We start from the raw sequence: 14,078 nt of genomic DNA on the forward strand, positions 1-14,078 counted from the left end.
ACAGAGGGGACCAGCCTCACCAGCAGCACCTTTCCCTTCTCTCACAAAAGAGCAGGCTTGGAAAGCAAGGCTCGGAGCAGTAAGCTAGATAGCACGCTAATGCACATTTCCAGGACTTCCTACACTTGTCTTAGCACAAACAGGCACGTGCTTGCTACAAGGCACACAAGACAATTCAACTCCTCTTAAAGCCAAGGATGCACTGGTATTGTAGTACAAATAAACTGTGCTCTCAAAATCACTAGACAAAAAAAAAGGAACACCCCCACTGGGTCATTTATCAACACCTTCTCTCCAACAAGGTAAAAAATGTGTCAAAGCATTAACAAGTAAGAAAGACAGAAGAAGTGCTAGGATTGAGCCTGGATTAGGCCCATCTGATACACAGACACATACTTTTTGACCCAGCTGCACTACCTGTCTCCCTGCTCCAGGCACAGAGCTTGGAGAGAGCAGCCAGGCAGCTCCATGGGGTGTTTGCCTGCTCTGTTCAGCAGAGCTTTGCATATCATGCAAACACAACACCGAGCATGCAAACACTGACTACTTTACAAGTTTTCCTAAGATGTTCCTAAATAGGGTATCTCCTGAGGTAGCATTACTCTCTCTTTTTAGACCAGTGAAGACACAGACTTCCCTACCCATACAGTTGGCATCACTGCCTGTTTGGATGCTGTGTATACAGAACTACAGAAGAGAACATGTTCAGTACCCGAGGAAATCAACAATTCAACAGCCAAAGTAACAAATTTCACCTAGATCCATATGACCGGGTTTTTTCCCCCCCTTTAAGCTTCCTTTGAAATAAAAATCACCAAATTATTACTGCCCTTTTTGTAACACAGAGCTGTCAAAGAGCTTCTTGGAGAAGAAGCTCCTATTTATTTATTTAATTGGGTGATGAAAATACTTCCACCTCATAACACTGGGGTAATCAAACTATTTCAAATGCATCTTTCCAAAAACAATCCAGGTTCTGAGTTGGTGTTCAATAGACAAATTTCTACTCAGTTCAGCAACTGAAAGCAAGGGCTGAGAATGAAATTGGGAGGGGCAAGCACTGCTACCTGCAATCAATCCATCGAAAACTAAGTTTCCTTAATGCCAAATAACCTATCACATATTGTCCAGAATCCAAACAAAGCAAGTACCAAACCCTGTTAGGCACTGAATTAACCCTCAGTAACAACTGTAGCCAACATCTCCCAAAAGCATGTCATTCACTACTGAGCCACGGACAGAAAACATCAGAACAAGTACAGCTTCTTAAACTGCAACTGATCGTGTATTTCTAAAATGGAAAACAACCTGTCAAAGGCCCACAGTTTGTTCTGAATTTTACAGTATTTTACACTGTAATGTAATGAATTTTACACTGTGATACTAGAGCACAGTTACCCCCACTGCATGTTTCCTTAGCTAGCACTGCATGGTTTAAGCCCACACAGCTTTTACAGCTAGTACTTCCCTGGCCAGTGTAATCATGCAATACTGCCAAAACGTTACAAGTTGTTCTCTTCCTTGACTACTAAGATTTACGAGATAATCATCCATGGGAAGAAAATTGGCATGACAGTTTCTTTGTGTGGTGCACAGATTAAGGCATGGCCACACTGGTACGCTACAAGAAAAACAGCCATTTAGATGGACCGCCCCTGACAACAATTTAAAAAAAAGACTGTCTGCTTAGCAACCAGTCTTTTGCTTTCACACTCTACTAAAGCTAGAAAATCTTTCAAGTCCCCCTAAAGCAAGTTTTATTTTCAAGAACAGTAACTATTAACATGTTGGAAGCAGCTGGGGATTATTGCCATGGCCTAGAGCTCCCGTGTCAGAAGAACCGCGTTGCTGCTGTGAGCCATGTACCAACACAACACATCCCACGCGCTTGTGTGAGCTGAGGCAACGGAGCTTCCAGCATCGTACACAGAAGATGACACGTTTCCAGGGTGGGTTTGACTAGTGCTGGGCATGCATTTGGTTTGACTGAAGGTACAAAAATTCTCTCTCAATACTGGATGACAGATAGCAGGCAAGGGATACAGACAGGAATGGTCTGGGAAAAAAAACAAAGCATGTTATGATAGATGTTGTGGAGCAAGGAACAAGTAGAGAGAAGCAAAGACAGGCTCGCACGGTCCATGCAGCAGCCTAGGAAAACGGATCTTGTCAATACAAGATTGGACACAGGCAGAACAAAGGCTGCTCTATTAATGGTGCTCTGAAATAAAGATAGGCTGAATAGTATATATGGCAAGACAGAGGGACAGGAAAGGAAATGCCACATCTTGGAGACCTGGCAAGATTAACAGCTTCAATGCAATAGCTAGAAAGGGGTCAAAACAGAAGATGACACTCCTATTACAGAGTTGAGGAACAGACAGGATGGCAATGACATCCTTAGTGAATGAGGGAGGAGGTGTTCAGGAGGTCCTAGAAATTATTCTAATGCTTTTTTTTTTAGCTATCCTGTTTTTGAACTGAAAATTTGACAGCCACGGATAACACAGAAAGACAAGGAATGGTCTTCATTCGGGCATTATGTGGGCCGGAACAGAGAAATAAGGGAGAAACAGAGGCAGAGAAATACTCTGAGAAAAGTCAGGGAAAGGAAAGAAAGAGCAGGCGCAAGCAGAGTTGTGGGACCTGAGGCAGCTGAGGTCAGAAGAAGATACAATGAAGCCAGTGAAAACAGGTAAAGTGGGTGAGGAAAAGGGAATGAATAACCATGCAAGGTGAATGACAAGATCTACGTGGTGACTAACATGGGGTAGAGCAAGATGTACAATGTACAGAGCTGACACCCCCCCCCTCAGAACACTAAAACATAATTCCTGTTAAGAGTCCTTAAGAGAGGTGGCTGTCAGGGCAGGGGGGAACAAGGGCAAGCTTTATCTCTTGGTTGTTTCTAGACCGTAAGACTCCTTTCGTTCTGACTATACAGGAGTTTTCATAAAAGCCATGTAGCTTTAGGCTGTCTGGCATAGTCTGTTGAGCCCACACATTATAAAATGTGAGTACAGGGTTCCTTTAGCTGTCATCTTAAACAAAAAATGCCTTTGGTTGCAAAGCACTGTTATGACACTTCTCTGACTGTTCAGCCTCCTCACCTCTTACAGAATATACCAGTCTTGCACATGTAGAAAACAAGAAAACTGCTCACAAGTAACAGCTTTGTAAAGTTCTTCCAAGCTGGCATGTAATAATGTTAATTTGAGAATCCTCCTTCATTGTCCTCTGATGGAATTAAAGGAGCCATAGGAGGGCTGGGAGAACAACAAGTTCCATGGAGTACAAGCAAGAGAAAGCTACGAGAGGGTAAAAGACATACATAAGCTGTGTATAATAGGCTTATTTTTTGTCCTATGCAACAGAAAAGCAGGGCAGAAGTTTTACATGGTCAAGCAGCCTTCTGAGGCCACCTTTTCCTGACACCCCTGTTATAGCCAACAGGCAGGAAAAAATGCAGCAGAACACCACACCCTTGAAGAACGAGTCTTGATGGGCTCTTCTCCAAGAGCCTGCACCATTGACCAAGAAATCAGTAACAACCTAAGATAAGATACAGGTCAGAAGCAAACTTGGTAAGTGACTGTCAAGGTGATCAGCAAGGCAAGGATGGGAAATTGGTAACCGCAACAGTAAATGAACAAGGTGTCCCCCTGCTTTACTAGCAAAGCATCCATTAGGGACAGAGGAAGGTGAAAAAGCAGGACATTCGGTCCATGTTGGATAGCTCAAGTGGCCTGCTTCCTTTTCACAAAACCCACAGACAGGAAGACTCACCAGTGGCAAGTCAGTGGAATAGCCAGAAGCGGGAACTTCTCTAAAGATTATAAAGCCAGCTGGAAGTAGGATTGAAACAAATAACCCCCATCACACCTTTCTAGGCCACTGGCCCCAACAACTGCACCTGTCCCTCAACCCAAAACTTCAAGAAGCAAGCTGCACTTTACATTCAACCGCTGTAAAGCAGCACAGCTCTGCTCCTGTCCTCTGAGGCCCTGATTACACTCCGCAACTCCGTGCAGATCTGCCGGACAAGTATGTGCCACACGGAGGTGTGCCAGGCAGTCCCACGCTGCTAGGGACAAAGGGACAAAGGCTGTTCTGTTCACCCGCCCATGCAGCGCGCGTGTGCTCCAGCGTGGGAGTAGTGGGGTTAATGCAAGTAACATTTCCTCACTTTGCTGCAAGGAGCAGGCGTAGGACTGACCGGCACCCAACGGCTCTCCCAGGGCATGAGCAAGGGCTGGCCCCACGCGCCCCGGAGGGAGGGGGAGTCTTTCCATGAGCCTCAGGAAAAGCTGGGTTGGCGCTTCAGCAACTTGGTTGTTCTTGCTGTTCTTTCTTGCCGCTACAGCTCCCACAGTTTTGCTGCTTTTATCAGAGTGGCGATATAAAACTGCAAGGAATACACCAAGGCCTTCACTGCATTAAAGCGTGGCTGGACTTGCTAACCCTGCCGCCAGTTTTCTGGGTGTAGGACAAGGGGCCCTGGTCACAGCCTAGGGCTGAAGCTGACCGGGAAGATCTTTTGAGGGATTAACAGTGCTCTCTGAAGGGCCAGAAGAGTCAGGATGGATTTTATTTTTCCACCACAAGGTTCAAGTGTCTTCTGGGGATTAGGAAAAAAAAAAAGAAAACTTTTCAGAGAGGAGCTGCTCTCAATCAGGATTTGGAGAGAGAAGAACAAATCAAAAAAATGTTCTGATATCAAAACCATGCGGAGAGGAACCCAAGGCACAAGTATGGTATAAAACCAGATATGTTCACTCCTCTGTCTCTATGCAAACACTTAAACCTGTAATAACCTCTGCACTAACCTTTACCCAACATTCCTACTCTTGTCACATTCCTTCTTTATCCCCTTGTCTCAGCAAATCTTTGTACTCCAATACCCACTTTGTTATTGTGCTGTTATCCATCACAGGTGTTTCTTGAACTAACAAAATGGGGCATGTACAACCCCAAAACTACTTTTTAAATCAAGACATATGCAGAGTGAGTTGTAACAGCAAGATTCTGCAAAACACACTTGTCTGCATGCTGTCAGGCTACCATTTCAAGCAGGAATAACTGAAGTTTATGCTATACTTCTAAAGACCAATCTATAGATGGGGTGAAAATATTGCAGTGCTTCTAATGCTCTTCCTCCCACCGAACAGCCGTGGAGAGTTAGGTTCCAAACCAAGGATCCTTGAAAGCCCAGCAAGGAGATCCCAAGGACCCAAGGATAGCTAGTGAGATACATCATGGACGGGGGCAAGTTCCTCCTCTGCATCAGACAGAGGGTAGGTTTGAAAGCAAGGCTCCCACTGCACACACGAATGGTGAAATCACTCATCTTCACCTGCTCACGGGTTATCCTTGGCTGTCACTGCACAGGCCTGATGAAGCATGTCTACTCTGCAGGCAGGTCCTGCAGGCAACATTGGCTGAAGGGTGACAGGTGAAAAAGCCTGCGTTAGGTGCACACGCGAGCCCTCAGCAGGCAGGGACCATCAGGAGCACAGAGGGGGACTGCCTGCCTGCCACACTAACTCAGGTGCAGCAAAGCAAGGATTTTAAGATCTCAGTGGCACCTTGGTAGATGGTCCTCATGTGCTACAAGTGGCAGGCAGGAAGCCAAGGCCTTCTGCAAACCCAACCCTTAGCCCTACAATATACAACACCACTGGTACGGATTAAAAGAGCTCTTTTAACAGGTTGCCAAAGCACTGGAAGTTGGTTGCAACCTTCACCATAAAGAGACAACCACCTCTTGTGATAGCATCAGTAGACAGGCCATGTTTTCTTTAGGTGGTGGGGAGCAGGTGACATTTTTAGGAAGCCACAGATGCACTGGATAAAATACATGCAGACTTCGAAATGGCTTGGCACAAGTAACTTCAGGAGTTAAAATATTGTTGGATCATTTTTTTTCCAAAGGGAAAACTATTTGTGGGGCCAAGCCTCCCTCTACACCCCAGTAACTGGGAACACATTTAATTCCAGCAAACAACAGACATTATTGAGTCCCCTAATACTCACAAACTATGATTAACAAGCATTAATAGAAACTTTTTTACAATTTAACGGCTGGCAGGACTGGTGTAAGAACTCCAAAACCATCATGCTGTCTCCAGTTATTTCCTTTGAGTGATGTATTTAGGTCTGGTTTACAGCCACAGATGAAAATTTCAGCAGTACTTTCCCCTCTTTAAACATGTTGGTATGTGTGTGGGGACACATCTGTGGTCCAGAAAGAGGTGAGACACAGATGCTACCTCTCCTGTTCTGCTTCTTCAGCTTGGCTCCCGGAAGGAGGAGTTAGGTCCATTCAAGACCAACTCCATAAATTCAATCATTCCCTTATGCACCTGCAGGCCCCCTTCCACTGTAACACCTCAGCATTTTTATTTAGGAGTTAAAATTGTGACAGACTTCCAATGTGCTGTTCTTGCCCCAAGAACTAAGCTAAGCCTGGGGTTGGGTTTGTTGTTGGGTTTTGTTTTTTTTTTTGTTCCTAATGTGTATTAGATTCATAGGGCTATTTAGAAAAAGCATGGGTCTAGCAGAAAAATGATACATTTTTTAGAAATACTCTGTGTGGATTTAACTTCTGCTGGTGGTCTGTTTGTATGCTAGAGACTGTAGCATGGCATAGGAGCTACCTACCTACACTTTGCACGTGTGTATGTGTGTGAACAAGCACTTGGATTGCTAAGAGCTCACTGCATGACTGCAAGTATGAAAGTTTACCCCATTCCTCCCAGCTCTCCAAAAAAACCCAGCATTCACTTGCAAGATAGTCCTTCCTCAGATGAGGATAATCCCCAGCGCTGAGCGAGCTCCGCTGGCTTCCATCACCCTCTCTTCGTCTTCAGCCTGCTGGGGAAGGTTCCCTTGCTCAGGGGATGACCAAATCCTAACGCTGACAAGGGCACAAGAAAGCGCCTCGGAGCAGCAACAGCTGCCCATGGTAGAAAGTAGAAATATGGCTCTGGCAACCCCTGGGACCACTTAGCTCCTGATCCTTATGTTTGATGAGACATAATTGCTATCAAGTATTTGAATATACTGATTTGCTTTAAATCCATTGAAAAAGCCCTCTGAAATGACCTTAGAAGTTTGCAGACCTGAGAAATGTAAAAACTAAATCCATCAGGCAGTAAAAGAAGTTACAATTCTGACTCCATACTCTATTCGCACCGGATTCCTATACAAAATTATGCAAGCACTTGGGACCAAAAACCAGGATTCAGTAAAGATTTATGTCCATTGGGGAACATTATTTCTTGTCCTTGACAGCACTGAGCTTTATACAGTATTCTGCAAATAAATCACAATTGCTGCTTCTGGACCACAGTTGTCAACCTTCGTTGCAGAAATACGTAAGACACAAAGGCAGGAATTAAGCCCTCTGGATAAAAAAAAAAAAAGAATGAAAAAAAAAAAGTAAGGGGGGGTATGGTGGGGGTGTATTTGTTAACTGCTTTCTATTTGGCTTTAGTATCAGTTGGGAGAGCAATATACTCACATTAAGATATAAAAGTGGTAATAAATCTCCTTTCCCAGATGACACAGGAACGTTATATATTGCTTCCATATGATCAATAATTCTAGTTCTGTTTTCAGTCTGGGAATCTGTCGTGACCATAGCTTTTTCAACCTATTCTGTACTTTTTTAAAAAAGGGGGATGATAACATTTTATGGCACTATTTTAAATTTTTCTGTCTTTTGAAATCTGTCCTCATGTAATACAAAAGAGATTTCCATTAATTGGAACATAGATAATGTGAAAAATGCTATGAAGGATTTTATTCACACTTAACAAAAAACTAAAATATGTTCTGATCTCATCTGCATTAACATTTTATGAGGTTTGGGTTTTGTGGTTGTTTTTTGGTTGGGTTTTTTTTTTTTTTTTTGGGGGGGGGTGTTGCTTTGTTGTTGTTTAAAAAACCACACCAACTAAATAAAAAAAACACAAACCAGTGTACATATAAAAACCACAAACCAGTGTACATATGCCTGTCTTATTTAAATTTGGCTGTGCTTGGAGGAGCACTGGGTGAGCCTAGAACAACTTCCCAGTGAGTGATCAAAGAGTTTAGCACAATAATCATGCTTTAAAGACTCAAGAGCCTCAGTTGTACCCTGCTCAGCAAGACAAAACGAGGACTGCCACAGTATCTGTCGCTTTTGGTACGTGGCAGATGTATCGTTTGTGCCACTTCCTGAGCATTCCTCTCTATGAATTACTTTGTTAAATCAGAAACGTTTATGCTGGAACCAATTAGCTTAATTGCATGTTGTCAACAAGCACTGGTTAGCGCACAAACATCTGTAACATACTACAGGATTGTAACTTTAAAACGTAAGGCAATGGTGTTACATCTTAAGATAAAATCCTGGCCTGTTGAAGCCAATGAGTTGTGCAGTTCCCCAGGAACAAGACTTCGCAAACCAAATTCCGAACTTATCAGAGATATAAGAGATAAGGAAAAAACAGGGAGTCTTGCTGTTATTTTGCAAACATGTAGTGCTTGGCTTTCACAAGCCAGGGACAGCACTGTTCACCTGGGGCTGCATGGGGCTAAATGCCCCACATGTTGAACTGCAACAGCGCTTCTTCTGGCGCAGAGCGCCACACAGACCCCCCTGCACAGCAGGACAGAACAAACCCTTTGCACGCATCAGGTATTTCCACAGTCAGGCCTACCTAACCCTACTCACACTTGACAAGCAGTATAGCTCTCCTCGTTATCACCACGATCACTCGAGAGCTGGCCAGGCAGGCTTTTTATATACATAATCCCTCATGTCCTCAACTTCAGTCTAACATATAACACATTTCATGATGCTTGAATCTATGTCTGCCCTATACGTGAGACAGAACCACAATGCATTGGCCATATAGATTTTTCTCTTGCTGCATTTTACCTAATTATACTGTGGAAGCAAAAAGATACAAGGATAGGGTCTTTATCTGGAACAAACACAAAGTAAACTCCACCAAGTACAATCTAAACACAAAAATCTCTTTTCATGAGCATCAAGAATGTCAAACAGATGCCCCAAGAAAATTGCTTCCCCCGCCTCTTTCTCATCCCAAACCCTTATTATTACTTTTTGATTGATTTTTCTTGGCTATTACACAGTCTCATGCTGATCTTCTTAGGTGGGCTCTATACAGCCTTCCCAGCTTTCTTTGATCCCTCTAGTCTTCTTGCCAATAAATTATTCTAGTTCTGTGAAAGGTTTCTTTCTTATTTCATAACCATTTTCTCTTGATCCAAAATGAGCTAAAACTCAGTGGTCGGGTGGTTTGTTTTTTAACGCAACACTTTGTCTGCCAAATGCCTTAAAAATATATTTCAACCTTCTCTGTTTATTTGAAAGCTGCTTCTTCCAAGAAGGCTAAGAATAGTGCAGTTACCATAGTTTCCTTATCCATGACCAATAAAAGACAATTTAGAATACAATAAAACAAAGAGAAGACTACTCACAAAACGCTACTAAATGATTGGACATTGCTATCTTCCCCCCCCCATCACTCCTAGCTCTACTATAGAAAACACGCAAGATGAATCAACACCCAGCCTTTGGTCCAGCAGGGAAGATGAAGAGAAGCCTGTCCGTCTGCCAGTTATTTGAGATATTTCAATTCCAACACTTAAGATGTCTGTTCATGCAGAATCCCTCCCTCACAGATTTAGTATTTCACCTCAAGAGATTTTGTATTTTACTGTAGTCTTTTGTTCCAGGAAGTGGTTGTGCAGAAAAGCACTTTGCTAAGGCTCAGTGAAGCTAAGTGATGGATTAATTACCCGTAGGAACCAGTTGACAAAGTAAATAATGTACTGCCTGTTCTTACAGCTTTGTTGGCCCCTGAACAGGCAAGCTTCTAGGGAACAAGCCAAAAATAATCTTTTCTCTTCCAGTCAACTGGCCAACAAAACCCCGCATACCCTTCAAAGACTAATCAAATTACACCTGCTTTGGGCACATCCATTTGCTTTCCTGATTAGGAGTTAAATGATGGAATTTTACTCTAATAAAATGAACTTGTAAGAAAAAAAGAACAATTGCTCTCAATAATAATGGATGATGAAAGAGAAAGCCCGCAAGATGACTGATGGATATACAGACCCACTAGCAAGTTAATTTTTTCCCCTGACTTCAAAGATTTGTAAAGACGCACTTTAAAAAAATAAAATATTTTGCCTTTTCCTTTAAAAAAAAAAAGGAAAGAAAAATCCAGAGGATGTTCTGTTTGATGAGACACTAAGAAGACTTACCAGGGCAAGCACCTGCATGGGAGAGAAGCAAAATCCTTCTCGCACACTCCCAGTGGGAATGACTCCTGCGGTGCCTGGGACACTCACAACACACCAAGTAAATGCAGAAGAACACAACTCAAGATTTTCTGGTGTTCTACCGGCATTTGCTTACCAGTGACAACAGCCCAAAAGAGCTGAGGTTAAATCAAAAAGCTCTGGCCATAGTCTGACAACTCCCAGACATAACCAGTAGGGGAAGAAAATATAGCAAGTCTCTTCCTTACCCCAGGCACACAGGGCTGTGTAATCAGGGATTCTGGGCTCTAGGAGCAGGAAAACTGCTAGAAGCGCATTTGCTGCTGTTGTTTTTGAAGAAAAGCTGTTATCCTCACTGTGCAGCTTTCTGGAGCTTTTGCAGACCCCAGAAGCACCACTGCTGTATAGATCAAACACACAGGCACAGACCCTCAGTCAACAGTTTCAGTTACAGCTTAGCCACAAGGAAACATACTACATCTTTTATCCTTGCCTTCTCATCTTGTGAAGGTCATGTAAAGGTAACAGTGTAGGGAAGAAAGAAAGAAGGTGTAAGAGTGCAAGAGATCACTCACATGGTGAACACGCTCCACTCTTCTAATGAAAAAGCTTATTAGTTCACCCCAACAAAAAAGCATTGTGCATGTAACAGGATGCCAGTTCTAACACATTAGACAAAGCCACTGTATTTTTGCAAAAAAACCACCCAACATCTTAAATCCTGTTAATATGTTGCTCATCACATCAGTTAAACTAAGTAGTACAATTTTAAATTGCTGATCTCAAGTTAATCAGCGTCAGCACTATAAAATAAAATAGCTAAAAGTGCTGACTAAAAAGGCATCTCTCACATCCTGAATTTACTGGGGAACAGGAAGAAGCAGTGAAAACCAAGGCTACATTGAGCTTAGAACCCTTCCACCTACCTATGAAGAGGTACGCACACCAGTTGCTTTTGGTGTTTGTTTGGGGTTTTTTTTGTGTGTTTTTTCCCCCTCAGCATTTCCTTTATGCCCTCAGTACACCACATTTCAAGTCTCACACCAGCCCTGACCACCTGCTCATTCATAGTTTTAAACTTCCCATCCAAAAACACCTAAGAGGAGAGTTACCTGCTCAGGACCTGTGGCTCTGCATTACCTTACATCATTGTCCTCTGCTGTTAGGGACAGCACCCTGATGGAAGGCCCAGACTCCGTCATTACCCAGTTGTAAGTGGTACCCACAGCAAATTTGAAGCCCCATGCCCTTTACCGTTATCAGTTCAGTTGTTGAGCTCTCTTATGGTTCACAAGATCCTTCCTTATCCTGCCTGTCAGAAACCAGCCAGTGCAATACCTCATTGATGGCAAGCTGCTCTCCACCTCCCCCAGGGTGGCCGTAGCGGTGGTTCGAGCTCCGAAAGTCCTCATAGAGGTCTTCCTCGCTTCCCACGTCATCTGTTAGAGCTGTCTTGTCCAGTGCCCCATCAGCAATCACTGCAACAACAAAAAAAAGGACAAATTGCTATAGACCACAAGATCCTTAGCAACACTGCATTGATCATACGAGCCTGGCTGGGGTGAGGGAGGCTATAAAAAAAAAGACAAGGAAACTAGATAAGCAATTTCAAGACACAATTCCGGCCTCGTTCATGCCCATTTTTCAGAGAATTTTTCTCCATTTGAGTTTTGTTATGATAAATGATTGTGTCGTTTTCTAGACTGGGAAGTATGATTTTAAAATGTTCAACAACTGCTGTATGTTGCAAAGAAAAGATGAAGAATAAGAAAATAGGCTTGGAGAAAAGGGGCAGGGCAAAGACGACACAAACAATGACTTCATTATGACATTGCTGCGTTGATAGGAAACTTAACTAGGGAACAAGCTCATGTCTGCCAGTTCATACCTTGATAACTACTATTTATCAAACCCTATCAGGCCAAGGAAACTCTCAGCCCTTGGGAAAAGCATTCCCCTTCCTTACTGTCCACATGTTTATTTAATTTGAGAACCCTTTTTGTGGCTTAGAAGGGTGTTTGCTACAGAAGTATCCAGTTTTACCACAGGAGGGCCATTCTGCTCATCACAGCCCTGAACAAGCTGCAGCTAACAGAGGATTAGCAGTCTGTAGCTAGAACAAACACTGAAGTCTCAAAGTAAAAGCATAAGCCTGAGAGAATTAAAAATATGGCATTTATACTCCTTACACAGAAGAAAACTGCACTTCATCTGTTTCATAGGCAGGAACCTTTCCCTAAGGTCTCCTCAAGGCATTAGCAAATACCCTTCAGTGGCAGGTTGACCTGTACAGGCTACTGAGCATAAACTTTCTGTTCTCAAAATCTGTGAAAAATGTCAATGGTTAAAGAAAACATTTCCTGACATATTCATCTGGATTAGCACCTGCTAGGACAACAGTGTCCATGATGAAGAAGGGGGCTTCACAAAGATTTCTGTTGCATGAAATAGCTAACATGACCACAATGCAGAGAACAGCTGATTTAATTAGTAATTTTAGTTTAATAGATGTGACACAGCTGCAGTAGTAGAACTGAACCAAGTGGAAAGAACGATACTGCTATCAACACCCCTGGTGACAGTCTGAGCTGTCCAACTTACACGTGATGTCATGCTCAAAATTTTTGCCAAAGAGGTGGAAAAAAAGCCACCTTTGAGCTTGATCTTATACAGCTTGGATAGGAAAAGCACTGGAGCCTGGGGACACATAAGCCTGTTCTTGAGTCCCCATTTCACTCCATAATGCAAATGCATCTTACAAATGTAACTGTGTCAGCAGGCCAAGAAAAGCACCTAAGGGTTTGTTAGCTTATTATTACCTGAAACCAAAGCTTCCCAGTAACACAAAATAAAGTGCTGTCAGAGGTTACAGCAAGACCTGCAAAGATTGTCCACATCAATATTTTCACGACACAATGTTTTGTTAAGGGCACGTCACCATCACTTGATTACTTCCAATAACATGGCGAGGTGTAAATTCAGTGTAGCAGCTATCAGTTCAGTGCAGTGACTTGACATCAAAACGACTGGAATATGAGCTATTTTTTAACAAAATACTTGATTGTTTACGCTTTCAATTCAATAAATACAGATAACATACTAAAGACTTATTCATTGTCTAAATCAGCTCCATGCAATGTTAATGGTGGTTCAGGACATGGAGGTGCATATGATGTTATGATAAAAGCAGAATATTCTGTGGAAGTGTGTAACTTTCATTCAGCTTTGCTTGATTTTTGTGAAACATCACTTATTCTTTCAGCTTTGCTCTGACACGTAATATCATTATACAGAAATTCTCTACCAAATACATGCCAGTAGTATAGATTGCATATAAAGCAGTTCTGGGGCCAAGACCTGTCCCATTAATATAAAACTCAAAGCCATCTGGAATGCCACTGATTATAGTTTTATGCAGAATTACCATAGTTTGCACTTTTTTTTAATTTTATTTTTTTAAAAGAGCATTAAAGTATCACTTTTTGCTCATACACTGTCTGAAAAACATTTGTCTGACAGCGACAAACAGCTTTCAGTGAATTAGTACAGCAACAGAAACAAACTAGAAACATTTTTCAAGCACAAACAAAAATAAATCATTTATAAGAAGGGATTTTGTAGTCACTTAATTCCAAACTTTCTTTGTATCCCTCTGATCTCATTCTTTCCCCTTATTTTCTGCATGGCTTCATAGCTCTTGCCTTATGCATCTTCTGCTATTTTCACTGCTAAGAGTAATTTTCAGCTTGAAAAAATGTTCATTGACATCTTTA

General features: G+C 42.4%; 1 protein-coding gene across 5 annotated transcripts in view; it reads right to left on the reverse strand.

Moving 5' to 3' along the window:
- Positions 1-14,078, reverse strand: part of ARHGEF4 (Rho guanine nucleotide exchange factor 4) — a 228,225-nt gene that overhangs the window by 34,488 nt on the left and 179,659 nt on the right. For all 5 annotated transcript variants that reach the window (XM_040613912.1, XM_040613914.1, XM_040613913.1 and 2 more), the window contains one exon: positions 11,644-11,783. In XM_040613912.1, coding sequence (XP_040469846.1) covers positions 11,644-11,783 — 140 coding nt within the window. The remainder of the gene's footprint in view (positions 1-11,643; positions 11,784-14,078) is intronic.

The sequence above is a fragment of the Falco naumanni genome, chromosome 13, assembly GCF_017639655.2.
Source record: "Falco naumanni isolate bFalNau1 chromosome 13, bFalNau1.pat, whole genome shotgun sequence".
NCBI lineage: Eukaryota > Metazoa > Chordata > Aves > Falconiformes > Falconidae > Falco > Falco naumanni.